Raw genomic sequence first — 27,244 nt, 5'->3', positions numbered from 1 at the left:
GGGAGGGATATACTGAACAAGGTCCAGGCCTCTGTTTCCATGAATATGGAACCCACTCTTTTAACTGAACAGAATGTAAACCCTAAAGTATGGGCTGATGGAAAAACTGTGGGTCGAGCACAAAATGCTGTACCTGTCTTTATCAAGCTCAAAGACCTCACCTATTTTCACATCGAAAGCAGTATCCCATTAAAGCCTGAGATGTTAAGGAAGGGTTAAAACCCATCATTGAGAATTTAAAGGAGCAGGGGCTATTAATTCCCTGTTAATAGTCCATACAACACTCTTATTTTGGGTGTAAAAAAGTCAAATGATAAATGGAGACTTGTTCAAGATACACAAATAATGTGTCTAATCTTTATACTTTATTGTCTGAAATTCCTAAACGAGCCAAATGTGACTTTAAGACAATGGAGAGGATTCTTGAGCATGACAGGCTATTGCCTCATTTGGACTCCAAGTTATGGGAAATTTGCCCAGCCTTTATATAAACTTTTAACTGAGACTCAGTAGGCCCAAACCAACAAGCTGGTTTGGTCCCCAGAGACACAAAAGGCTTTTAAGGCTCTTCAAACTGCTCTCTTACAGCCTCCAACTTTGAGCTTGCCCACAGGATCAGAGCTTAGTTTGTTACTGAAAAAAGGCTATGGCCACATTGCTTAAGGGTAATTGTTAAGATTGTTTTACTAATGCCTAAAGCTCATAAGTTTACTAATGGGTGAAATTTTACTGTACTGACTTCTCATGATGTAAGTGGGATCTTAAACTCTAAAGTTCAGAGTGACAATGTCTCTGTCTTTAAAGCTGCTGTAACGCAAGGGATGTCAAAAGCTCTAGGAATAGAGTATCACACTCTTCCTTGAGACGCCAATCTTTCGAAAAAGTTGAAAAGGCTAATGACATTATTAAAAGACATCCATGTAAGCTAACTCAGGAAACACAAGACAATTGGTTTACAGTTCTACCCATAGCTTTAATGAGGGCTCGAACTACCCCCCTCCTCAAAAGAAGGGACTGTCTCTATGACAGACTGTTTTTGTGCACAGATATTGCCATAGATCCTGAAGCCTTAAAATTAACTATGTGACTCAGCTTTTAGTTTTCCAACAGACATTGCTGCTGCTGCTAATTCGCTTCAGTCGTGTCGGACTCTGTGCGACCCCATAGACGGCAGCCTACCAGGCTCCTCCACCCATGAAATTTTCCAGGCAGGAATACTGGAGTGGGTTGCCATTGCCTTCTCTGTCAACAGACATTACCAGGAGGTTAACTCCTGACCCAGTCTTTGAGTCAAACAAGCCGCTGTTTGAGCCAGGAACAAAGATGGGCCTGAGAATCTAGGTGAGCTTGCTTCTGGTGATTCTGAAAGTCCTGAGCCTGCCATTCGACCCTCAAGACAACACCTTCTTGTCCTGGGCTCCTTCCTACACCACATTCCAAAATCGGTCTAATTGCTGGGTCAATGGAGCACTCCCCTCCTCATCAACTGAAGACTTCCCATGGTGGGTTTCTCTGCTTCAAGGAAAGAACTTTCTTCAACTCTGTGATGACATCTAACAATGCTAAGATGACTGATATAACTATGGACTTAATGTAACTTTTAATTTTGATTATGTTTTAACTTGGTTTAATGACTATTTTGCCTTATATCTGTAACTATAAAACGCGGTTTGTTTCTAACTGTCTGAAAGCTTTTAAGTTACAAACGGTCGTCCAAGCTCCTATGAGTGCCACAACCTCCTCCAACTATTACTTGAGGCCCCTGGATCAGAGACCCTCAATATGAGGATTAGGAGAATATGTTGTCTCAACAATTCAGGGACAGCGTCCCATCATAGCAGGAAGTAGTTATGGGATGAAAACGATGGCCCTTTCCCTTGACAACATAATTCACCTAAAAGAAAAGGGGGAAATGAAAGTCAATTGCTAGGCAGGTTGATAAGAAGTCCAGGGTCCCCAAGGAGGAGAAAGGGTCTGGGGCTCTCAAGGCAGAGATAGGGGTCTGGAATTCTCAAGAAAGAGGAAAGGACAAACATCTTTTTTTTTTCTCTACATTCCTTAGTCTTAGTCCCATAAAATGTCCTTTTCTTTAAGCCCTGAACTGATGATTACACAACAAACAACTCAGTTTAAACTCTGTACTAAGCAATACATGAACCGTGAAATTCCTGATGTTCAAGCTGGTTTTAGAAAAGGCAGAGGAACCAGAGATCAAATTGCCAACATCCGCTGGATCAAAAAGCAAGAGAGTTCCAGAAAAACATCTATTTCTGCTTTATTGACTACGCCAAATCCTTTGACTGTGTGGATCACAATAAACTGTGGAAAATTCTGAGAGAGATGGGAATACCAGACCTCCTGACCTGCCTCTTGAGAAATCTGTATGCAGGTCAGGAAGCAACAGTTCGAACTGGACATGCAACAACAGACTGGTTCCAAATAGGAAAAGGAGTACGTCAAGGCTGTATATTGTCACCCTGCTTATTTAACTTATATGCAGAGTACATCATGAGAAACGCTGGACTAGAAGAAACACAAGCTGGAATCAAGATTGCCGGGAGAAATATCAATAACCTCAGATATGCAGATGACACCACCCTTATGGCAGAAAGTGAAGAGGAACTAAAAAGCCTCTTGATGAAAGTGAAAGTGGAGAGTGAAAAAGTTGGCTTAAAGCTCAACATTCAGAAAACGAAGATCATGGCATCCGGTCCCATCACTTCATGGGAAATAGATGGGGAAACAGTGGAAACAGTGTCAGACTTTATTTTGGGGGACTCCAAAATCACTGCAGATGGTGATTGCAGCCATGAAATTAAAAGACGCTTACTCCTTGGAAGAAAAGTTATGACCAACCTAGATAGCATATTCAAAAGCAGAGACATTACTTTGCCAACAAAGGTCTAGTCAAGGCTATGGTTTTTCCTGCGGTCATGTATGGATGTGAGAGTTGGACTGTGAAGAAAGCTGAGTGCCGAAGAATTGACGCTTTTGAACTGTGGTGTTGGAGAAGACTCTTGAGAGTCCCTTGGACTGCAAGGAGATAGAACCAGTCCATTCTGAAGGAGATTAGCCTTGGGATTTCTTTGGAAGGAATGATGCTAAAGCTGAAACTCCAGTACTCTGGTCACCTCATGCGAAGAGTTGACTCATTGGAAAAGACTTTGATGCTGGGAGGGATTGGGGGCAGAAGGAGAAGGGGATGACAAAGGATGAGATGGCTGGATGGCATCACTGACTCGATGGACGTGAGTCTGAGTGAACTCCAGGAGTTGGTGATGGACAGGGAGGCCTGGTGTGCTGCAATTCATGGGGTCACAAAGAGTCGGACATGACTGAGCGACTGAACTGAACTGAAGGATTATATAACAACAATGTATCCTGCTTGAGGACTGTTTCTCCTTCCTGAAAACCTTCTGGCTAATCCTGTTGTCTTAAAATGTAAATTATGGGAGTGGGTCTAGTAAGATCTTTACAACCTTGAGACAGTCTTTTATTGTAATAACTAATTTTTAAAGTATATAACTCCCTTGCTAGCACTAGCAAGAGGGGCACTCTCCATCCCCCTTCTGATGTCTATGTCAGAAGTTTTCTCTATCCTTTTCATACTTTAATAAAACTCTGCTACACAAAAGCTCTTGAATGATCAAGCCTGGTCCCTGGTCCCAAAGTTAAATCTTCTTTGGAGATCACAAATCTAAGCTATCATAAGCTATCAGTAGGAAGACAACATTATTAAAATGTCTATTCTACAGAGATCTACAGGTTCAATGCAACCCCTATCAAAATTCCAATAGACTCCTTTGAAGAAATAGAAAAGCTGATCCTCAAATACATATGGACTTCAAGGGGCCCCAAACAACCAAAACAAGTTTGAAAAAATTTTTGGAAAAATTTAAAAATAACCTAAGACTCATACCGTCTGATTTCAAAACTTAGGACAAAGCTACAGAAGTCAAAACAGTGTAGCACTAGCATAAGAAGAGACACGTAGACCAGTAGGATGGAACTGAGAGTCCAGAAATAAACACACATATCTGCTGAAATTATTTTTGACAAGGATGCTAACTAAGCCTATTCAATGGAAAAAGAACAGTCTTTTCAACAAGTGGTGCAGGAAAAACAAAAGGTAACGGTCCTAAGACAAAAGAATTTCCACATTCAGAAAAGAATGAAGTTGTAACCTTTCCTCACAAGATATAAAAACTAACTCCCAACGGATCAAGAACTAAATGAAGAGTTAAAACCATTAACTTTTAGAATAAAACTATCTTTCATGACCTTGGATATAGCAGTGACATCAAAAGCATAAGCAAAAAAAGAAAAAATAGATAAATTGAACCTTATCAAAATTAAAAACTTTTCTGCATCAAAGAACATAAAATGGGAGAAAATATTTGCAAGTCATATATTTGATAAGGAATTAAGATCCAAAATATACAAAGAACTCCTACAACTGAACAACAAAAAAAACCAACCCAATTAAAATCTGGACGAAGAGATATAAAAATAACCAATAAGCACATGAAAAAATACTCAATATTCTCAATATTACAATAAGATACCACTTTATACCCACTAGGATACAAATAAATAAAGGAATGAATGAAAATAACAAGTGTTAGCAAAGATGTGGATCTGGAACCCTTCTACATTGCTAGTGGGATTGTAAAAATGACGCAGCTGCTGCGGTAGTTTCGTAGTTCCTCAAAAAGCTAAACCACAGCAATTTCACCCCTAAGTACATACTCAGAAAAATTGATAACAAGGACTCAAACAGATATATGTATGCCAGTGTTAATTACAGCAATACACTAGAGGTAGAAACAGGGCTTTCCTGGTGGTCCAGTGGTTGAGAATTCACCTGCCAATGCAGGGCACACGGATTCAATCCCTGCTCTGGGAGGATCCTACGTGCTGCAAGGTAGCTGAGCCCATGCACACAACTACTGAGCCAGTGCTCCAGAGCCCATAAGCCACAAGTATTGAGCCCACACCCTAGAGCCCATGCTCCACAACAAAAAGAAGCAATCACAGTCAGAAACCCATGCACCACACCAAGAGAGCAGCACCCACTCACTGCAACTAGAGAAAGACCACAAGCAGCAACAAAAGATCCAGCATAGCCAAAAACAAAATTTTTAAAAAGGTAGAAATAAGTGTGCATTAACAAATGAACAGATGAACAAATGGAATATTACTCATCCATTAAAAGGTACGAAGTTCTAATACAGCTACAACATGAAAACATTCTACTATGTGAAATAAGTCAGATACAAAAGAAACAATAGCATATGATTCCATTCATGTAAAATATTACACTAGGCAAATTCATGGAGACAGAAAGTGGATTTGAGCTTAATAAGGTTTGAGGGTGTTTCTATTGCATAATGACTGCAGTTTCAGCTGAGATAATAAAAAGGTTTGGAAACAGTGGCGATGATTGCACAACAGTGTCAATGTCATTAATGCCACTGAATTACACATGTGAAAATGGTTTAAATGATAAATTTAAGCTATATTTTACCACAATAAAAAGGTTAAAAAAGAAAACCAACAAGCAACCTCAATATTCATTGCAGCACTGTTTACAATAGCCAGTACATGAAAGCAACCTAAATGTCCATTGACAGAGGAATGGATCAAAACATGGTACATATATACAATGAACTATTACTCAGCCACTAAAAAGAACGAAATAATGCCATCTGCAGCAACAGGGTTGAACCTAGAGAGTGTCATACTGAGTGACGTAAGTCACACAGAGAGGAGAAAAACCATATGCCATCCCTTATATGTGGAATCTAAAGAGAGGATACAAATGAGCTTACTTACACAACAGAAACAGACTCACAGACTTAGCAAATGGACTTATGGGTTGCTAGGGGGAAGGGGTATTTAGGGATGTTGGGATGGTCATGTACACACTGCTATATTTAAAATGGATACCTAACAAGGACCTACTGTCTAGCACATGGAACTCTGCTCAATGTTAAGTGTCAGCCAGGATGGTTGGGGGATTTGGGAGAGAATGGATATATGTTATATATGGCTGAGTCCCTTCGCTGTTCACCTGAAACTATCACAACATTGTTAATCGGCTATACCGCAATAAAAAATAAAATTAAAAAAAAAAACCAACAGCAAAAAAAGGAAATATTTCAATTACATGAAGAGCCATTTCACCAAAGAGGATATACAGATGACAATCACATGAAAAGATGTTCTGTATCATCATCTATTAAGGAAATACAAATTAAAACCATAATAAGACATTGCTCCACAGCTAGCAGGATGCTTAAGCAAAAAATGGTGACAACACCAAATGCTGGTTGGGATACAGGGAAAGTGGTTCACTCATTTGTTGCTCATAGCAATGTAAAGTAATACAATCACTCTGGTAAACTCTTTAGCATTTATTTAAAAAACTAAATATGCAGCTACCATACAACCCAGCATTTGCAGTCTTAAGCATTTATCCCAGAGAAATAAAAACTTATGTTCACACAGAAATCTGTACCTAAATGTTTATAGCAGCTTAATTCATAACTGTCAAAAACTGGAAACAATCCAGATGTCCTTGAGGAGGTGAATAGTTAAAAACTACATGGCATATCCACACCATGGAATACTACTTGGCAACAAAAAGGAAGGACCCACTGCTACGTGCAAGGGCCCAGATGAACCTCCAGATGATTATGCTGAATGCAAACGCCACCCCCAAAAGGTTATATACTATACGATTCAATTTATGTTACCGAATCCCAAGTCTGCGTGCCAGGTCCCCAGACCCTGCCCAGCTGTCACCACTGAGGCAGCCAGGCACCCGCCAAACTGTCCCTCAACCAGAGGAGCACCAGGTCTGTCACTGCTGGTAGGTCACAGAGACGGGGGCGAGGGAGGTTCCCCACTGCCTCAAGTCCCGGGCCCGGCCAGCGGTGGGCTTGGTGAGGGCTCTGGAGCCCCATAGGACACAGCCCGCAGCCTGTTCCTGGGCCACCAGCTCACACAGTGGCCTAGGACTGGGTAAGCCGGAGGCCCAGCGGGGGAAGGCCAGCATCTGCCTGTCACCTCACTTTCCACCCAATGACCACGAAAGAACGTATACAATGCATACCACGTGATTCCATTTACATGCAGTCCAAAACTTACTACAGCGTTTAGGGATATATATTTACATGGCAAATCTAAAAAGAAAAGCAAGGTAATGGTTCCCATGAAGGTCAACTAATAACTCCTGACAGAGGGAGAGAGATGGTGATGGTCGAGAAAGGGAGCAAGGATGAGGGTGATAGCTATTACTACATAAGCATTTGCTTTTTAATCACCTTTAAGCTGTACATTTGTCACGGTCCTCTAGAGCGTTATGTTATGTTCATAATAAATACAATTTTTAAAGGAAGAAAAAGAGAATACACCTAAATGTTTAGGGCCTAAGAGGAGAAAAAGCTTTGGATAGTTTTTCTTCTAACTTTTGAGTAGCTGTCTCATTTTCTATATTAACAGGCAATTAGTAATTAAGGGAGTCTGGAGTCAGACCTTACCTTAATTCAAATCCCAGCTGTCTCTTATCAGCTCTATGACATCAGGAAAGTCGCTTAACTGTGTGCTTGTTTCCTGATCTGTGAAGTGGGGATAATAATAGTAACCACCTTATTTAGCCAGTCTGCAGACATGGAAGAGTGCTTTATCTGATCCGTGGGATACCCTCATTGTTAGCTGCTATTGTAACAAGTCTAAATTACCTTGACCATGAAGAAACAAAGCCAAGGGAATTCCCTGGACTTGTGGCCAGGACTTAGGTTAGGACTAAGCACTTTCACTGCCATGGGCCTGGGTTCAATCCCTGGTCAGACAACTAAGATCCCACAAGACAAGCGGTGTAGCCAAAAACAGCAACAACAAACAAAAAGCAAAGATGAACCCAGTTTTTGGTGTGTAATATTCATCACACTTCACTGTGACTGCTTAGTTTCTTTTCTTCTCTGCCTGACAGAGGGCACCACGGGGACAGAGACAGTGTCTGCCTTGACCCACCGTCCTCCCCATCTCGCAGCACAGAACCAGAGGCAAAGGGGCCCAGGTGTTCGGCTTTTAATGCAATCCTGTGGTAATGGCAGAAGGTGGACACCTGAGGGTGAACCTTGGCACCCAAGCCCTGCCTCCATCCTTGCAAACCCCCCCTCCCCTGCAGAGCTACACGATCCCAGCTCAGGCATACTGAGGAGCCGGAAAGAAACCTTCCCTGGGGTCCTGGGTCTCACTGCCTCTAGACGAAGCTTCTTGGTAGCAGCCCAAGTCATGATAGGAAGGAGGCTGCGAGGTTTCAGGGAGCCCTGGGGGAGCTGGGTAGGCAGTCCCGGGACTGTAGGCAGCTCCTAGCAGCTCCTTCAGCCTCTCCCCTTGGGGGACCCAAGGCTTGAGCTGGCTCTTCAGTGTCATCAGTGACAGGTTGGGAACTCTTCTCCATACACAAAGTTCTTTCACAAACATAAATCCGTTTTTTTCTTCCCTACAAACCCGTGATCTGATCAGCTGCCCATTTTACTCAAACATAGAGCTCAGACCAAAGTCATCCAGCCCTGACCTCACCCCACACTCCTCCTTCCCTTCCCTTTCTCCCAGGTCTGTCTTCCTAGAAGAACAGGTAGATACAACCTGAGCCAGGACATCCTTAGCCCCAGCCAACCCCAGGATGTGCAAGTTAGCCCTGGAGACCCCAGATTCTTCCTCACTCCCAGGGGATCAGGAAATGGGTTTGGCCTCTCCCAAGAGGCTGCAAAATGGCGTGCAAGGGACTCTTAGGGCCCAGAGGTCAGGCCCAGAGTGGGAAGCCAACCAGATCTGACTCCAGGGCCCACCAGAGCTCTAACCCATGGCAAGGCACTGCCTCCTTTGGAAGGGTCTCAGGTGGGAGTGCTGGCCTATCCATACTCCAAAGGGTGGCCTGGGAGAGAAGCCCAAAGCCCTATAAAGAAGGGCATGTTGGAAGGAAAGGATTCCCAGAACATGGCATCTCTAGATTTCCCAGCAGAGAAATAAGATGGTTTGGGGGTCTGAGGGAAAGAACTGTAAGGTTTCAGAGCAGAGATATTATTGGTGTGTTAGGTATAGAAAGGCCTCCTACCTTTAAAAACAGCAGGGCTTTTAAATCTAGAGCCTCATCAATAGTGCCAAAGGAGTCTGGGACTCCTTAGGAGGGAGTTTGAAGAGAGTGGGCTTAGAGCTAATGGGGAAAAAGCTGCTGCTTACAGGTCCAAAATCCCTGGAGTCACTTGAGTCTAAGCAGGTCACCACCACACAGGCCTCTTGAGATGGGAGTCAGAAGCAGCTCCAGTTCCATCTCCAGAACCTAGCCTGGCAACTTACCCTTCTCAAGGAAGTAAAACCACAGGTGAACAGAATTTAACTATAACTGACTTCAAACCTCAGGACAGCACCCTTTTCAGCTCCCTTGGAAGATTTCTGGCCTTCACAAGTTACTTGTAATCTCTTGAGCTTCTGCTGGGATGTTTCCACACCATTTTGAGCTTACTGCTGAACCCAAAAAGGAGGCAAACTGTTGCACCACCAGATCAGGCAGAAAAAGGGCAAAAGGCAAAGTCAGCTAGAGAGGGAGAGAGAACCAGAACACTGGTAGCTGTGCTCACAGTAACCTTCATCCCCTTCGCCTTCATGGGCAGCAGCTGCTCTGATCAGAACCTGGGGTTTGTGGGAAGAAGCAGTGTCTCACACAATTAACGTGGGCTTTCACTTGATGTAGGATTGTGGGTATTCAGACAAAGTGGACACACTCCATCATGGTTCTCCCCCACTCCCTGCAGTGCTAGGTCCCAGATGTTACTAGTATTAGACTGTATGCCAACTTCATGAGCCCATTTTCTCATCCTCTAATTTCACAACTATGTCATCAAATGATTGGTTTCAAGGGGCCTAGCAGGCATCATCGGAGAAGGCAATGGCACCCCACTCTAGTACTCTTGCCTGGAAAATCCCATGGATGGAGGAGCCTGGAAGGCTGCAGTCCATGGGGTCGCTGAGGGTCAGACACGACTGAGCGACTTCACTTTCACTTTCATGCACTGGAGAAGGGAATAGCAACCCACTTCAGTGTTCTTGCCTGGAGAATCCCAGGGATGGTGGAGCCTGGTGGGCTGCCGTCTATGGGGTCGCACAGAGTCGGACACGACTGAAGCGACTTAGCAGCAGCAGCAGAAGGCATCATGCAGTCCTGAGTAAGGGGCTAGAGATGAGACAGAGCCAGTCTCTGGTCTCAAGCTCACACTCTGGGGCAGACAAACTATAGAGACAACTGCTTCCTGCACACATTCTATTAAAGAGCTTGCACTCACCCTCTACAATTCACATATAAGATCAAATTCCCAGTGACTTCCCTGGTGGTCCCATGACTAAGACTCCACACTCCCAATGCAGAGGACCCAAGTTCAATCCTTCATCAAGGAATTAGATCCCACATGCCACAATTAAGACCCAGCACAGAGCCATGTGGCCTAGCAGTCCTGGGTTCCCTTACCCTACCACTCTCCACCCAGGCACCCCTTCACTATAGTCTCTTGCTTTGTCAGAAAATAAAGTCTGGGATAGCAGACTGGTTCCAAATAGGAAAAGGAGTACGTCAAGGCTGTCTATTGTCACCTTGCTTATTTAACTTATATGCACAGTGCTAAGTCACTTCAGTCGTGTCCGACTGTGTGTGACCCCATAGACGGCAACCCATGAGGCTCCCCAGTCCCTGGGATTCTCCAGGCAAGAACACTGGAATGGCTTGCCATTTCCTTCTCCAATGTATGCACAGAACATCATGAGAAATGCTGGGCTGGAAGAAGCACAAGCTGGAATCAAGATTGCCAGGAAAAATATCAATCACCTCAGATATGCAGATGACACCACCCTTATGGCAGAAAGTAAAGAGGAACTAAAAAGCCTCTTGATGAAAGTGAAAGTGGAGAGTGAAAAAGTTGGCTTAAAGCTCAACATTCAGAAAACAAAGATTATGGCATCCAGTCCCATCACTTCACGGGAAATAGATGGGGAAACAGTGGAAACAGTGTCGGACTTTTTTGGGCTCCAAAATCACTGCAGATTGTGACTGCAGTCATGAAATTAAAAGACGCTTACTCCTTGAAAGGAAAGTTATGACCAACCTACATAGTATATTCAAAAGCAGAGACATTACTTTGCCAACAAAGGTCCGTCTAGTCAAGGCTATGGTTTTTCCAGTGGTCATGTATGGATGTGAGAGTTGGACTGTGAAGAAGGCTGAGCGCCGAAGAATTGATGCTTTTGAACTGTGGTGTTGGAGAAGACTCTTGAGGGTCCCTTGGACTGCAAGGAGATCCAACCAGTCCATTCTGAAGGAGATCAGCCCTGGGATTTCTTTGGAAGGAATGATGCAAAAGCTGAAACTCCAGCATTTTGGCCACCTCATGTGAAGAGCTGACTCATTGGAAAAGACTCTGATGCTGGGAGGCATTGGGGGCAGGAGGAGAAGGGGATGACAGAGGATGAGATGGCTGGATGGTATCACTGACTCGATGGACGTGAGTCTGAGTGAACTCCGGGAGTTGGTGATGGACAGGGAGGCCTGGCGTGCTGCAATTCATGGGGTCGCAAAGAGTTGGACCCGACTGAGCAACTGAACTGAACCGGGGTAGCCAAATAAATAATGTTGTTTCATTGTTTTTCAGTGGCTCAATCATGTTGGACTCTGCGACCCCATGAACAGCAGCATGCCAGGGGTGTCCTTCACGATCTCCTAGAACTTGCTCAAATTTATGTCCACTGAGTTGGTGATGCTATCCAACGATCTCATCCTGTTGCCCCCTTCTCCTGCCTTCAGTCTTTCCCAGGATCAAGGTCTTTTCCAATGAGTCAGCTCTTTGTATCAGGTGGCCAAAGTATTGGAGCTTCAGCTTCAGCATCAGTCCTTCCAATGAATATTCAGGGTTGATTTTCTTTAGGATTGACTGGTTTGATCTCCTCACAGTCCAAGAGAACCTCAAGAGTCTTCTCCAGCACCACAATTCAAAATCATCAATTCTTTGGTGCTCAGCTCTCTTTATGGTCCAACTCTCCCATCTGTACACGACTACTGGAAAAACCATATAGCTTTGGTTATACAGATCTTTGTCAGCAGTGACGTCTCTGCTTTTTAATACAGTCTAGATTTTTCACAGCTTTTCCTCCAAGGAGCAAGCATCTTATAATTTCATGGCTGCAGTCATTGTCCACAGTGGTTTTGGAGCCCAAGAAAATAAAGTCTGACACTGTTTCCACTGTTTACCCATCTATTTGAAATGATGTGATGGAACCAGATGCCATGATCTTCATCTTTTGAATGTTGAGTTTGAAGCCAACTTTTTCACTTTCCTCTTTCACTTTCATCAAGAGGCTCTTTAGTTCCTCTTCACTTTCTGCCATTAGGGTGGTATCATCTGCATATCTGAGGTTACTGAAATTTCTCCCGGCAATCTTGATTTCAGCTTGTGAGTCTTCCAGCCCGGCATTTCGCATGATGTACTCTGCATATAAGTTAAATAAGTGGGGTGACAATACAGCATTGCTGTTCTCCTTTCCCAGTTTGGACTCAGTCCATTGTTCCATGCCTGGTTCCAAATGTTGCTTCTTGACCTGCATACAGATTACTCAGGAAGCAGGTAACATGTTCTGATATTCCCATCTCTTTAAATAATAAATATACATACATATTAAAAAGTAAACAAAGTTGAAAACCTTTAAAAATAAAGTCAAAACCCAGTCAAGACATGCCTGCCCTCCTGAGGGGCTTCTCTAGTGCTCTACTGGTTAAGAATCTGCAGGGAATACAGGCTTGATCCCTGGTCTGGGAAAATCCCACATGGTGCATAGCAACTAAGCCGGTGTGCCACAACTCCTGAACCCAAGAGCCCATGCTCCGCAACAAGAGAAGCCCACACACTGCAACTAGAGAAAGAACACTCCCAGCAGCAAAAACCTAGAGCAGCCAGAAATAAATAAATCTTAAAAAAAACAGACAGACATGCCTGCCAGCACAAATTCTAAGTGTCTGCTTCTGCCTGCCTCATGACTTTCAACACATTCTTTTTCAGATAAGACACAGAAATGGTAACTAAAGTATTATCTATTATGCCATTAGTACCAACATTTGGAGCAATGCTCCTGGTCTCTCCAGAAACTGACACTGAAAGACTACACCACATATGAATAGGATACATTGGTGCTGTAAGACTCAATGTAGGTCTTATTTGTGCCATTCATTTCTATTTATGCCTCCTTTGCCTCATTTAACCCAACAAACCAATTCCAATACAGAAATATTCACCACAATATTACTTCTGAGCCAAAAAGTGGGAATGATCTCAACAGTCAAGAGGAAAATAGTTAAATTATGCAGCTATTAGATGTTTTTTAAAAATATTAATGACATAGAAAATGCCCATGATCTGTTAGGTGAAAAGCAAGATGCAAAACAATATGAAATCAAGTTCATTTAAAAATTGTTAACATACACATGTATGTATGAATTACACACAGACTTATAGACCAGTGGCTTGGGTGCCTTTGTAAGACACTGGAAGCATTTTTGATCAATGTACAATCTGATGCTCCAAGTCAGAGGCTATTTGATTGCAGCACTGGGACATGGGTAGCAAAGACTGTGCCATCAGGAAGCACCAAAGAACCCCAGATCCACTAAGGGGGGCAATCCTCCAGGATGGCAGAGGCTTCAACAGGAAGACAACAAGGAAGCAGGATGCCAGAAGTACAGCACACTGATTTAGCTGCTTTACTTTCCTTTGCAATCCTACTTTGCTATGGTTTCAATGAACCACAGTACATAGCCATAAACTAGATCTAAAGTAGGATCTAGAAATGTTATGTGGAATTCACAGAAGCAGAGTCCCAGTGCTAAAAGGAACAAAAGCAAGCTAATATATTTTCTTTTTTTTTCCTCCCAAAGATACACTACCCATCTATCACCACCCAGTGAAGGATACATCATTAAAATGAAACACGCTCATAAAATCGTGAATTTATATCTTTGCCATTTATTTTTTAAAATCTTATTCAAAATATTAAATAATACAATTTCAGATATGAAAAAAATTACTGCAAGAACAGTTCAGGTGTACTTCCAGTGTGCCTCTCTTCCTTACTCAAACAGTAAACTGTCCACCCAAGAGAAAGGATGGACTACCCTGCCTCTTCCATCTCTATACAAACCATATGCCCACTAGCTCACCTGGGTTTTGTGAGTGGCGTTTAACATATATTAGGGGTTATGTTTTCTAAAAAGTTGTTGTGACACTTGTAAGTCAACTATGTTTCAAATCATATATTTACATACTGATCAACTCCTTATGATAGAAAGACAAGTCAAAATTAAATATAGTAAGTAATTTCCAGTTGCTATTAAAAAAGAACAAGAAACCAAACACAAAGGGAGAAAGAGTCAGTGTACATATACAGCCTTTATGTATACAAACAGGTATAATTTTAATTTGAAAGCCCTAGATCCAATATTATTTAAATTACAATGTCTCCTAAAATTTATTCAAACTTACTATAAAAAATAAGCGAGTGAACAAATATGATATAATTTTAAACTCTGCCCCTTGCTTGAAAGCTTGGAGGAACCCATGCTACAATCAATTGCTAAGTAAAAGCAATTGTACGTGTATTTAATATTTCACAACAATTTCTACCTCTAAATTTAATTCAGTAATTCAAAGCAAAAAAGCTATCTATAACATTTTATTTATGTCTACTGCAAACTGCAGAGTCTCTATTGCCAGAATTTTTAGACACATTTATTAATGTGCTACTTAAAATCGTGGTCAGAATGAGCAATAATAAATTATACATAAATTATCCAAAAATATCCAAAGCAGAGAGTCCTGGAAGAAAAAAATGTTACTTATATGTAAAGCATTATTACATACATCCTTGTAGATTACAGTTTGACAGCACAAAGAAATGTGTGCTTAAGAAACAGCATTTGGATGGCAGAAAGAGAATCTGAGTCAGCAATATCAGGTGTGTTAGAATTTAATTGTAAGTTTGGGATTTTTTTAAAGTAGCATTACTAACACTTCCAGAAGAAGTACAATAAAGAAATCTAAAACAATAAAAAACTAACAGGTAACGCTTAGCTCCACATTTTGGACACCTGACTGAATTCACCTCTAAAAATGTAGATAAAAAATTATATACTCCTTGTTTGTGATACTTAATTTCCAAAGCACCAAGGCAAAATAAAGAGAGGCCCACCTCTCATTTAAGTATGAACTGCCAATGGCAAACATCTGCACAATATCATATAAAAAGTCAAGCAAATAAAATTACATAATAAGCAAATGCAAATCACAGTGCTTTAAAATATATAATCATTGGTAATCTTCAGAGAAGGCATTGCTTCATTAACATTCTGGTCAAGACGATGATATTCCACTGTTTTGGAACAAAAACCATCACGCCATTTCCTGCTTTGAACCAGAAGGAAAATCTGGAATAAAACAGATAAAATCAGATATTCAAGAGAAAATAGAGGACATGCTAAAAGTTTCTGCAACTGAAATATATGTCTCCTAGGTTCCCAAACACAAAAGTAAAATGTCAACAAAAAAAGGGCTATTTTGTTTTCCATCTTGTAAATAAGCTGAAACAGTGCTTTTTAAATTTTAATGTGTATAGAAGTCCCTGCTAAAGACTGATCCCTGGCCTCTCTCTTCAGGGATGAGCTAATAGATAGCAGTGGAGCCCAGGAACCTACCTGTTTAACAAGTGCCTTAGGTGTTTAAGTCCCTAGGGCTTCCCTGCTGGCTCAGACGGTAAAGCGTCTGCCTACAATGCAGGAGACCCAGGTTCAACCCCTGGGTCGGGAAGATCCCCTGGAGAAGGAAATGACAACCCACTCCAGTACTCGTGCCTGGAAAATCCCATGGACGGAGGAGGCTGGTACGCTACAGTCCACAGGGTCGCAGAGTCAGACATGACTGAGCAACTTCACTTTCTTTCTTTAGGTGTTTGTAATAGAGATGGTCCAACACTGAACAGGGGAATAAAGCATAACTGGCATTCAAAATTTCATCCACCTACAAATACAGAGCTAGTGAGAGACCACCAAACCACAAACAAACCAACTCAAAACCACAAATGAGATATTAGAATCACTGGTTCTAAGAGCTGGAAGGCATTCTGAAATTACCTCTGTATCATTTTTGCAGGTGAGAAAATCAACATCCTAAAGGGGAGGTGGGTGCTAGGAATCACAAAGCAAGTTACAACAAAGTTAAGAACTGAGGTTTCCTGACCAGTAAGTATTGAAAAGGACACTGTGTTTGATTTCCCTTTAAGTATTTAAGAAGTTTATCTATTTAGCTCAGGGACTACAGAGCACCCAGATGACCCTCACACTAAATTATCCATACAGTCCTATTTATGCCTCCTCTGCCTCATGTAATCCAACAAACCAATTTTAGTACAGCATGTTCTGTACCAATAATAATAATCATATTATCATTTCTGGATCAAAAATTGAAAACAACCTAAATATTCAACAGGAAAAAGTTAAATTATATAGCTATTAAATCATGTTTTTAAAGAATATTAATGATATGAAAAATGCTCATAATTTGTTAGGTAAAAGGCAAGATATAAAACTCTATATGAAATCAAGTTCATTTAAAAATTATTAGCATACACATATATATCTGAATTATACACACATTTACAGGCCAGAAATATACCAAAATGTTAATAATGCTTAGCTCTGGGTAGTAGCTTACATTTTCTTTTCTACATTTTTCTGTGTCCCTAAAAAAGACATCTAATACTTTAACAACCAGGGGAAAAAGTTATCAAAATAACATTAACTTCAATGTAAATAAATTAGAAGTCCTAAATTAACATCTCTCTCCACAAGCACTCCCAATGAAGTAGCAATGCCAAATTAAGACATAAAACCTTTAAAAAAAAAAAAAAATCATCGGGCTTTGGTTTTGCTCAAAATCAACTGGCTTCTTTTTTCAAAAAGCACATGTAGTGGCTTCCCTGATAGATCACTTGGTAAAGAGTCTGCCTACAATGCAGGAGAAAGTGAAGTGAAGTCGCTCAGTCATGTCTGACTGTGCGACCCCATGGACTATAGCCTATCAGGCTCCTCCATCCAGGATTCTCCAGGCAAGAACACTGGAATGGGGTGCCATTGCCTTCTCCAGGGGGTCTTCCCGACTCAGGAACTGAACCCAGGTCTCCCGCATCGCAGGCAGACGCTTTTACTCTCTAAGCCACCAGGGAAGCCCCCGGTTCAATTCCTGGGTTGGGAAGATCCACTGGAGAAGGGATAGGCTACCCACTCCAGTATTCTTGGACTTCCCTTGTGGTTCAAACGGTAAAGAATCCACCTGCAATGTGGAAAACCTGGGTTCGATCCCTGGAGAAAGGAAAGGCTACCCACTCCGGTACTCTGGCCTGGAGAATGTCATGGACTGTATAGTCCATGGGGGTCGCAGAGTCAGACATGACTGAGCAACTTTCACTCACTCACTCACATGCAGTAAAGCATTTTGTCATTTGTTAAAAATCCACACAGACATACAAGCTGATGAGATATCATAATATTTTACCATCAACTGAAACCTGATTAAAAGAGGGAAAAAACCTCTGAATAAGCAAAAGCATTAATAAGTATGACTGAGATAACAGAGGGCAACTAGAGGGGGTGAAAAAATCTCAAACTTACCTTCCTTTTGTTGTGATATGTAATATAAACAATAGCAATACAAAAAGCAAAAATAATAAGGTGGAAAAAGAAATGGCTATCTTCCTCTTCTATATTTGAGGGTGGGGTTTTAAAAGGTCTCTCTGACTGTTCCATTTCCATGTAGCCCCTGTTTTCTTCCAAGGCTTCACTGGACTCATCATCCCGGGGGCTGGTGGTCCAATCATAGTCTGGTTCTCCATAATCCCCATTGTCCAGAGTGTCTTTGGCAGTGGACGGAGAACTGTTCAGTGTGAGAAGATCCTCCTCCTCTATGCTAGGATCTTCATTGTTATCAACTTCCTCTTGGGACAGAGAAGTAGTAGGCAAGGGATGAGGGGACACGGACGCCACTCCACTTTTTTCTGTACTAGTTGTGGGAGGGAGAGTGGTGCTGGTTTGGAAAGCAGAAGGTGTGGTTTGGTTTTCATTTGTTAAAGCATTCGTATTTGGAGTAGAAACATCTGACTTGAGTACAGGCTGGCTCAATGACTCAATCTGTGATTGAACTAAAATAAGTAAAGAAAGAAACGTTACACTGAAATCTCCAAATTTATCTCCACCAAGATAAAAGGAAATACACCTATATTTTTCACTAAACTAGGATTAGTCACCTTTCTGTTCTGCAGGTAGTGAAATCCAACCTTTGTGAAATTAGAACAGGGGGCACAAGCTCTGTATGGACTTTGCCATCGTGACCTAAAGTCAGATCCCTCTCTATTCTTTCTTTTTCTTATGGTGGCAGGCTATGAAATGCAACAGGTCTCTTATGCTGCTTAAGTTCTTCCTGTCTGGCAAGGCAACTGTTATCTGATGAATATTTCATTTTCTATTTTTCATTTTTTTGTTTCATTTTAAATTGAACACCCAAATTCAGATGTACATGCTATGCTGTCAGCAATCATACTGTATTTTCCTAGCCTGTTTACCCTTCTACTCTCTTAGTAGACCATTCACAGTTTGCTCTGTCCTCAGACTTCTAAAACCTTTTCTGTTGTCCTCATTGTCAAAGGCTAATATAGCTTCCTGACTTCTCTCAGAAAAATGAAGCCCTCAAAAGAGAAGGTCCACAAACTACCAGAACTCTCGGCTCATAAGTCCAACTGTCTACCCGACATGTCCACTTAGATTTGTCATTCAAATTAACACGTTCAAAATGAAATTCTGACTTTCACTGCTAGGAAGATGGAGTAAATGTATTTTTCCCTATTCTTCCCAATAAAAACAAATAAAACTCTTCCTATTACATATAAAATAACACAACTGTGAAAGGTGGAAAGAATAAGGCAGAGCGATCAGAGACCTCAGGACCTGAGAAACAACCCAGAGTTGACTATCCCAAATTTCTTTTTACCTCATGTATTCCAGACTTGGAGCTGAAGAATCCAGTAACCTGGAAACACCCAAGAGTATGGACAAAACAGGCCCCCCAAAAAGCCTGCTCTCTTGCCAGAAGGTCAGGAGAGAGGCAGCCTAGCAAGAAAGAAAACTTTCAGACGACTGCTCTTACTCTCTCCAAACAAAGAGCACCACTCTCCACTCACACTTACAGCAAAGACCAAGTGGGGAAGCTAGATTACCCCCTGACCAAGCTGCAATGAGGTGCCCCTTCACCTCCATAAAAGGATGTGTCAGAGGAAGCCTAGTGGACAGTCAAGACTTTAGCCACGGCCCAGCAGTAACGAGGCTGTCCCCACCAACATGTCAGTGCAAGCGACAAGAGGAGCCAAAACTCCCACCTCTGCCCAGAGCTACCAGGACCACCACTGTCCTTAATGCTCAACACATATCAAGCAGAGACCCTAGATGTCTAGCTTTAACTGCAAGTACTGTGCACCAACCCCCACCTCCCCTGTCAAAGCAATGTCATAAAAAGCAACTAAAAGAGAAAGTTTAAGACCAGAATCTTAAAAACACAAAGTACCACAACTTACCACATATGAAATACATAATCTGACTGGCCCTTTAACTATTAAAGAAACTGAATTCTTAATTTTAAAATTCCCCAAAATTAAATATCCTAGCCCACATGAGAATGGAGAATTCACTGGAAAATTTCACTGGAGAATTCTACCAAATGTTTAATGAAGAGTTAACATCAATTCTATACAACCTCCTCCAGAAACCTGTGGAGGGAACACTTCACGATTCCTTTTATGAAGCTCCTAAAACCAAAACCAAAGACACTACAGAAAAAGAAAATCACATATTGGTATCCTTTATGAACAGAAATGCAAAAATTCTTAACAAAATATTAACAAATAGAAACCAGCAATATAAAGTTCCCTGGTGACCTAGTGGTTAGGAGTCCAAGCTTTCACTGCCCAGGTTCAATCCCTGGCTGGGAAACTGAGATACCACAAACCATGTGGAACAGCCAAAAAAAAGAAAAAAGAAATCACCAATATATAAAATGATACTCCATGATTAATAAGGTTTATTTCAGAGATGCAAGATCGCCTCAATACTCAAAAATCAATGTAATCTAACAAGCTAAATTAACCTTGGCCTAAGACTCACACCTTTTGCAAAAATTAACTAAAAAATAGTTCACAAGTTTAAATGTAAAACTACACAGATTTTAGGGGCTTCCCTGGTGGTATACTGGATAAGAATCCAGCTCCCAATGCAGGGGACATGGGTTCAATCCCGGGTCCAGGAAGACCCCACGTGCTGTGGAGCAACTAAGCCCATATGCCTCAACTACTCAGCCCACGCGCCTTGAGCCTGTGCCCCACGAGAGAAGCCCACACACCACAACCCGAGAAAGCCCGCCCGCAGCAGCGAGGACCCACCACCACCAAAGCTTACATAAATCCATTAAAATAATCATTTTTTTAAAAAGCTACACAAATTTTAGGAAAAGACCTCCAACAAAATCTTCAGAATCGTGGACTAGATAAAAAACACAATACATAAAAGGAAAAACTCATAAACTGGATTCCGTCGAAATTTTAAAACTTTTGTTCAGTAAAAGACTTTTGTGAGGAAGATAAGACATGCTACCAAGTGGAAGAAGTATCTGTAAGCCCCATACCCAACAAAGGACTAATATCTAGAATACATGAAGAATTATGACAACTCAAAAGTGAAAAAGCAAACAACCCAATTAGAACATGGACAAAAGACATAAAGAGACATTTCACCAAAAAGAGTATAAAGATGGCAAACAAGCACATGAAAAGATGTTAACCATTAGCAAAACGCAAATTAAATCTCAATGAGATATCACCATACACCTATTAGAATGGCTAAAATAAAAAATAATGACCATGTCAAATGTTGGCAAGGATGCAGGGTAACAAGATCACTCACATTTTGCTGTGGTTACATAACATGTGACAACCATTTCAGAAAACAGTTTGGCAGTTTCTTAAACTAAATGTGCAACTACCACGTGACCCAGCAGTTACAGTCCTAGGCATTTACCCTAGAAAAATGAACACTTATGTTCACATAAGAATCTTTGCATAAATGTTTATAGCAGCCTTATTCACAACAGCCAAAAACTGGAAACAACTCAGATGTCCTTCAATAGATGAATGGTTAAACAACTGTACTACACATACATGCCAAGGAACATTACTCAGCAATAAAAAGGAACAAACTATTGATACATGAAACAACTCAGATGCATCTCCCAAGAATTATACTAGGTAAAACCAGCCAACTCCCAAAAGCTACATATTATATGATTCCATACATTGCATGTACAAAATGATAAGATTATAGAAATAAAAAAGATTAGTGGTTGCCAGGAATTCAGGAGGGAGTAGGGATAAGGGAAAAGTGAGGGTGACTTTTAAAAGGGCCACAGAAAAAATCCTTATGGTGATGGAAATGCTCTGTATCTTGACTGCATCAATATCAGTGTCTACTGCACTACAGTTTTGCAGGATACTATCACTGAGAAAAACTGGGTAAAGGGTACACAGAATTTCTGTATTTTATTTTTTTACAACTGCAAGTGAATTTACAATTATTTCAAGATGAAAAGGTTAAAGACATGAATTTTTACTCCCCACTCCGAAAAGAGAAGACAAAGAAACAAACAACAACAAAAAAACTCTGTGCTATCTACAGTCTCCTTCTCAGTTATGACAACTCCATTTCTCTGTTGTTCAAGCCTAAAGCCTTGCAGTCATTATTTTAACACTCCACATCCAATCTGTTACCCTACCTTCAAAACATATGAAGAATCTGAAGAGTTTTCACCTCTCCATTGCTACTGCCTAATCCAAGCCACCATCCTCTCACCTAGATTACTACAGCAGTCTTCTAAATGATCTGCCTGCTTCTACCATAATCCCCAGTGTCCACTCAGCAGCCAGTCACCCTGTAAAACCTAATGTTAAATGATGTTACTGCTCTGCTTAAAACCACCCAGTAGCTCTCCATTTCTCTCAAAGGTGAAATTCAAAGCCTTTATAATAGCCTATAAACTCCTATATGATCTGGTCCCCATTATCTCAATGCTATTACCTCTTACTAATCTTCCAAACTATTCTATCCCCACTGCCTACTTAACAGATAGCAGGCATTCAATAAACACTTATTGAACATGCTCTTGACCCAACTCTCTCCACAATCCTACACTGCTTCCCAAGTACTGTTTCTGTACCTACTGAAAGTGAAAGTGAAGTCGTTCAGTCGTGTCTGACTCTTTGCGACCCCATGGACAGTAGCCTACCATGCTCCTCCCTCCCTGGGATTTTCCAGGCAAGAATACTGGAGTGGGCTGCCATTTCCTTCTCCAGGGGATCTTCCCAACCCAGGGATCGAACCCGGGTCTCCTGCAATGCAGACAGACACTTTACCATCTGTGCCACACCCTCTCAAAAGCCTTTCTCATAGTTCTCAGCCAGGTAAAACCCCACTGACTCTTCTAAGGATATCTCCAATATCACCCTATTTGTTGTTGTAACTCCGATACCTAGCATCAGCTAGGAGTCTACCAGGGAAGCTCCAGGTAGGAGTAGAGTTAATAAATATTGTTCAAGGAGCAAAAATGTGGAAATTAGGACTTCCCTGGTGGTCTAGTGGTTAAGATTCTGTGCTGCCACTGCAGGGGGCACGGTTTGAACTCTGGTTGGGAAACTAAGATCTTGCATGCCCTGCAGTGCATCCAAACAATAAAAAACACTAGACGTTACATTCAAGAAAACAAACTTGGAATTCATCTGAAACATTTGATGTAAATCAGATCAACCTTCTGGACCACCACTCCTTCAAAGAAAAGAGGCTGACCCAGTCAGCTATGAGTGTATTCAGAACAAAGTGGTAACTCTGACTTCACAGATTTACTTGTTCAAGTTTATATATATATATAGCACCCAACTCCAGTACTCTTGCCTGGAAAATCCCACAGACGGAGGAGCCTGGTGGGCTGCAGTCCGTGGGGTCGCTAAGAGTGATTCAACTGAGCGACTTCACTTTCCCTTTTCACTTTTGTGCACTGGAGAAGGAAATGGCAACCCACTCCAGTGTTCTTGCCTGGAGAATCCCAGGGATGGGGGAGCCTGATGGGCTGCTGTCTATGGGGTCGCACAGAGTCAGACACGACTGAAGTGACTTAGCAGCAGCAGCATATATGTATATAACTTTAGATTTCTAAATATATGTCCCATCTCTACCATTCCCTATTTGATATTACCTCTCTAGTTAAATGTTAACTTTTTAAAAATTAAAAGTTTTTAATTTCTCTTCTACTGGTCCCTTTTTAAAAACTTCCTTACACTGTATCAATATTTCTCTGAGAATTCATTCACACACTGAATTCTGAGAAACAATGCCTTAAAAATTGAATACATTACATATTAAATAAATTAAGGCAACATCTGGGAGCAATATGATAGCAGAACGTAGAAAGTAGGCATTTTTGAAATAGCATGGCAGACTTGGTCTTACAGTGAGTATCCCATAATCCAAAATAATGCTTACATTAGTTTTTTTTTAATTCATCAAAACAAACACATAAAACTAAAAAAAGTCTCAGAGATTGCCAAGAATACACCCAAGCAAGCACTGAAAGTTTAACAAATCTAACATGGAACAAGTTTAAATAAAACTGATATGGCAACTTTCTAACGTTTTATGGTTACTTGAAGTTTGAAACTCAATGCATTCTAGCTAGACTTTCATTTTCTTCTGACAAGAGTAACTATTCTGAAATTACTCTACCCTAAGGTACACTTACAAAGAACATTTGTGTCAGCCAAAGTTCTACACATGCTACTCTGTACTGTAAGGAGCTGCCTCCCTATTAAAAGCACATGTCAGAAGATTGTCAACCATCTTTTAAAAAGTTGTTTCTGAAACTATAGTTACCAGCTACATATACCCCTAAACCATGTATCTTAAGCCTTCCAGCAAGAAATATAAATGTTTACATGTCAGTTTTTTCTTAGATGATTAAATGACCAAAACAACCATGCTACTTAAGTACTTTAGGAACAGGAATATTTGCATCAACAACAGAAATCCCTCTTATTTACTAGCTATGAAAGGACCTTAGGAAAATGGACCACAGTCCTTCCCCAGACTTACAAACACTTCTGGGAGGGTGGTCCACACACTCTCAGTCCTGCTGGGGAAACCCAACTAAGTAATCACAGCGCTATAGCAGAGGAATGTATGGCTAGACAGCCCCACTGGCAAGTAAGTGAACACTATCCCATTCATACTGTTTTTCATCTGAACTCAGAAAAGATTTAGGCATAAGGACTGTGCCTTGGCCTGAAAATAAAAAGGAGCTACTACACAAGATACTGCTTAAACGCATTATAAATTTTTATTAGTGCATTTGTTCCTCCCAAGTCTCAGAACATGGTTTACAGGTTTCATTTCTCAATAAGGCCTTCAATATCTTGATTAACAATGTAACATTTCTAAGAAAAGGAGTACTTAATCATGTAGCATTATTTAAAATAGCCAAGATACAGAAACAACCAAGGAGCTCAAGAATCAATAAATGGATAAAGAAATTGAGGTATATATACAGGATGAATTATCATTCAGATATAAGAGAATGGAATCTTGCCATCTGCAACAACGTGAGTGGATATTCAGGGCATTACACTAAAGTGCAATATGTCAGTAAGAGAAAGACAAATATCATGATTTCATTTACATGTGGCATTTAAAAAACAAAACAAAAAAGCTAAACTCATAGATACAGAAAACAAAATGGTGGGGGAGGCAGGGGGAGAGAGTGGAGGTGAAGGGAATCAAAAGATACAAACTTCCAATTATAAATTAAATAAGGCATGCAGATGCAATGTACAGCATGGCGACCATAATTAATAATACTGCATACTGGAAAGTTGCTAAGAAAGTAAATCTTCAAAGTCCTCATCTTAAGAAAAAAAATTGTTAACGATGCAAGGTGCTGGATGGCAACTAGACTTACTGTGGTGATCTCAGTGTATACAAACATCAAATTATTATGCTGTACACCTGAAACTATATGTCAATCATGACTCAAAAAACTAAAAAAGAAATGCTTAAATCCTACAGATCCATCAGAATGAAGCAGGACTATCTAGGATACAGAGGGACACAGAGAAGAGGGACTATGTTTACAAAGAGTCTCACTTGTCCCAGAACTCCTGTCTTCCTAAGCCCCTCAGAAGTCCAATACTCTAGCATTCTGGCTCTTTACCAAGCACCAGAACCTCCCAGTCCTCAGAGAGGCAACAGTACTCAAAGATAGTTCTTTTCCCTTTTGCTCTCCAAAATATTCCATCAGCTCAGCCCAGTCACTACCCCTACCCACCTTCGTCTTTACGGCTGATCTCATCGTCCCTTGGCCCAGATAAACCCCCAGGCACCCACCCCTGACCTTGGGACTCTCTCTGGATACCACACCTTCTAAACTCTTCAGCACCTCTCCCCTCTGTCCTCTCTTCTAAACCCTCCTAACTCCCATCTCTATAAAGGAAAAGAAAAAAAAAAAAAGCTGTGTGCCATTCCAGTTCCACAAGAATCAAGCCATTAGTCACTGCAAGTGCCCATCACAGTGGGCCTGAGGGGAATTCAGGACAGAGAAAAACAGGATGAAGTATTCTGCCTTGGATATAAGGGTCCTATCTAAGGAAATGCCTCTTTAAGGAAAAACTTCAATAACCCCAGATTCCTGTGTCTTCCCATATAGAGAAAAGTACTAAAATTATAACCTTCAGATCTGTTGTTATTAGCAATAATCTTTTGATGTTCGACTGCATGTCCCAGTAAAAAAAAAAAAAAAAAAAATTCATACATATTCTGGCTCCTCTCTCGACCTCTTCGAACAACTGCTCAGAACTGAAAAGCTGGCTCCACCCGCTACAACCTTTAGTAAGACATTGAATAAACACAACTCACAGCTCTTACAGTTGTGCGTTTTTTGTGTTTTGTTTTGTTTACTCCACACCTCCAAGGAATTTTGGAGACCGTATCACAGGCATTCTCTGTAGCAACCCATTCTTCAAGACTCTCTAGACACCACGGCCACTCCTCCTTCCCCGCCCTTCTACACACTCGCTGCCCGGGCGCCCGGAGCTTTCAAGCCCACTTCTGAGGCCTCTTAAAGACCCTACCTTCACAGACCCCTTCAGGCGGCCTCGCCAGGGCTGTGGAGACCATGCCCCTCTAGATACCGCCACCTGCTCCGGACACTCGGAATCGCCCGTTCCCTGGCGGGGTCCGTCTTGGCGTTCCGCGCCGGGGCCCGCCCCGTCTTCCCGCGCCCGCCCCGCCGCCGCGCCCCATTTACCACTGGGTATGATGGCGGATGTAAGCAGGAAGGCCAGGACCAGCGGCGACGCCAGCCCTCCGCGGACCTGGACACCTGGCCTGGGCAGCCGATTTGCTTGCTCGGCGCCGCTCATCCTTCTCCGGGCGGCGGCAGCCATCACGGTCTCGGCCACGAGCCTGCGCGGTTGCTAGGCTCTGCGTCGTGACGTCAGACACTGCGTAAAGCATCGCGGCGTTTGTAGGCGTTTGCGTCCCGGCGTGATGACGTCGCGGCCAGGAATGGAGTTCTGGAAACGAGAAAGGAGAGGTACAGCGGGATTTGGGGGAAGTGGGAGCCTCAAAGTCGGCTGCAAACTAAGGATGTAATTTGTAAGGTGTGAAGAGGGTCACATCAAGCCTCTCCCTCCCACGTGATGGGCTACTATACAGCTAATTGTTTTAGAACATTTTTATAAGTATTCAACTTCGTAATAGAGTGATCCCAAAAGAGAAGTAACTGCCCTCCCCCTCCCAAAGCCAAAGGAAACATAAATATTAAGAATGGGTGGTGGAATTTTAGGTTAATGTTTTATTTTTTACCTTTCCCCATAACCATTTATTACTTCAACAAATACTTAGCACCTCTTCATATTTCAGTATACAGCACTGAAAGAAACTCCCCACCTTTGTGGAATTTCTTTTCTTGTGAGGGAGACTACAGTGTAAAATACATACCATATAAGGCTAAAG

The 27,244-nt window shown here is 41.6% G+C and overlaps 1 protein-coding gene and 1 non-coding gene across 2 annotated transcripts; one reads left to right on the top strand and one right to left on the bottom strand.

Annotated features, from left to right (window-relative positions):
- Positions 1 to 14,078: 14,078 nt before the first annotated feature.
- CUNH5orf15 (chromosome unknown C5orf15 homolog) lies at positions 14,079 to 26,741 on the bottom strand. Its single transcript, XM_040240110.1, has 3 exons — positions 26,535 to 26,741; positions 17,765 to 18,291; positions 14,079 to 15,526 (listed from the first exon to the last, which is right to left on the bottom strand). The coding sequence occupies exons 1-3, from the start codon at positions 26,671 to 26,673 to the stop codon at positions 15,395 to 15,397; spliced, it is 798 nt and encodes a 265-aa protein (XP_040096044.1). The 5' UTR covers positions 26,674 to 26,741; the 3' UTR covers positions 14,079 to 15,394.
- Positions 15,834 to 15,905, top strand: TRNAC-ACA. Its single transcript has one exon. It is a non-coding gene; the product is annotated as a tRNA-Cys (tRNA).
- Positions 26,742 to 27,244: the final 503 nt, after the last annotated feature.

This window comes from Oryx dammah, unplaced genomic scaffold, assembly GCF_014754425.2.
Source record: "Oryx dammah isolate SB20612 unplaced genomic scaffold, SCBI_Odam_1.1 HiC_scaffold_5, whole genome shotgun sequence".
In the NCBI taxonomy this organism is placed as follows: domain Eukaryota; kingdom Metazoa; phylum Chordata; class Mammalia; order Artiodactyla; family Bovidae; genus Oryx; species Oryx dammah.
This window is presented reverse-complemented; position numbering and strand designations above follow the sequence as displayed.

What these genes read in the sequence shown, in the direction of transcription:
- CUNH5orf15 (XM_040240110.1), bottom strand. Translation starts at nt 26,673, where the DNA reads ATGGCTGCCGCCGCCCGGAGAAGGATGAGCGGCGCCGAGCAAGCAAAT. An exon ending in ATCCGCCATCATACCCAGTG is followed by an intron (nt 18,292 to 26,534) that starts GTAAATGGGGCG and finishes TACTTATTTTAG; the next exon opens with TTCAATCACAGATTGAGTCA. An exon ending in CATATCACAACAAAAGGAAG is followed by an intron (nt 15,527 to 17,764) that starts GTAAGTTTGAGA and finishes GTTTTATTCCAG; the next exon opens with ATTTTCCTTCTGGTTCAAAG.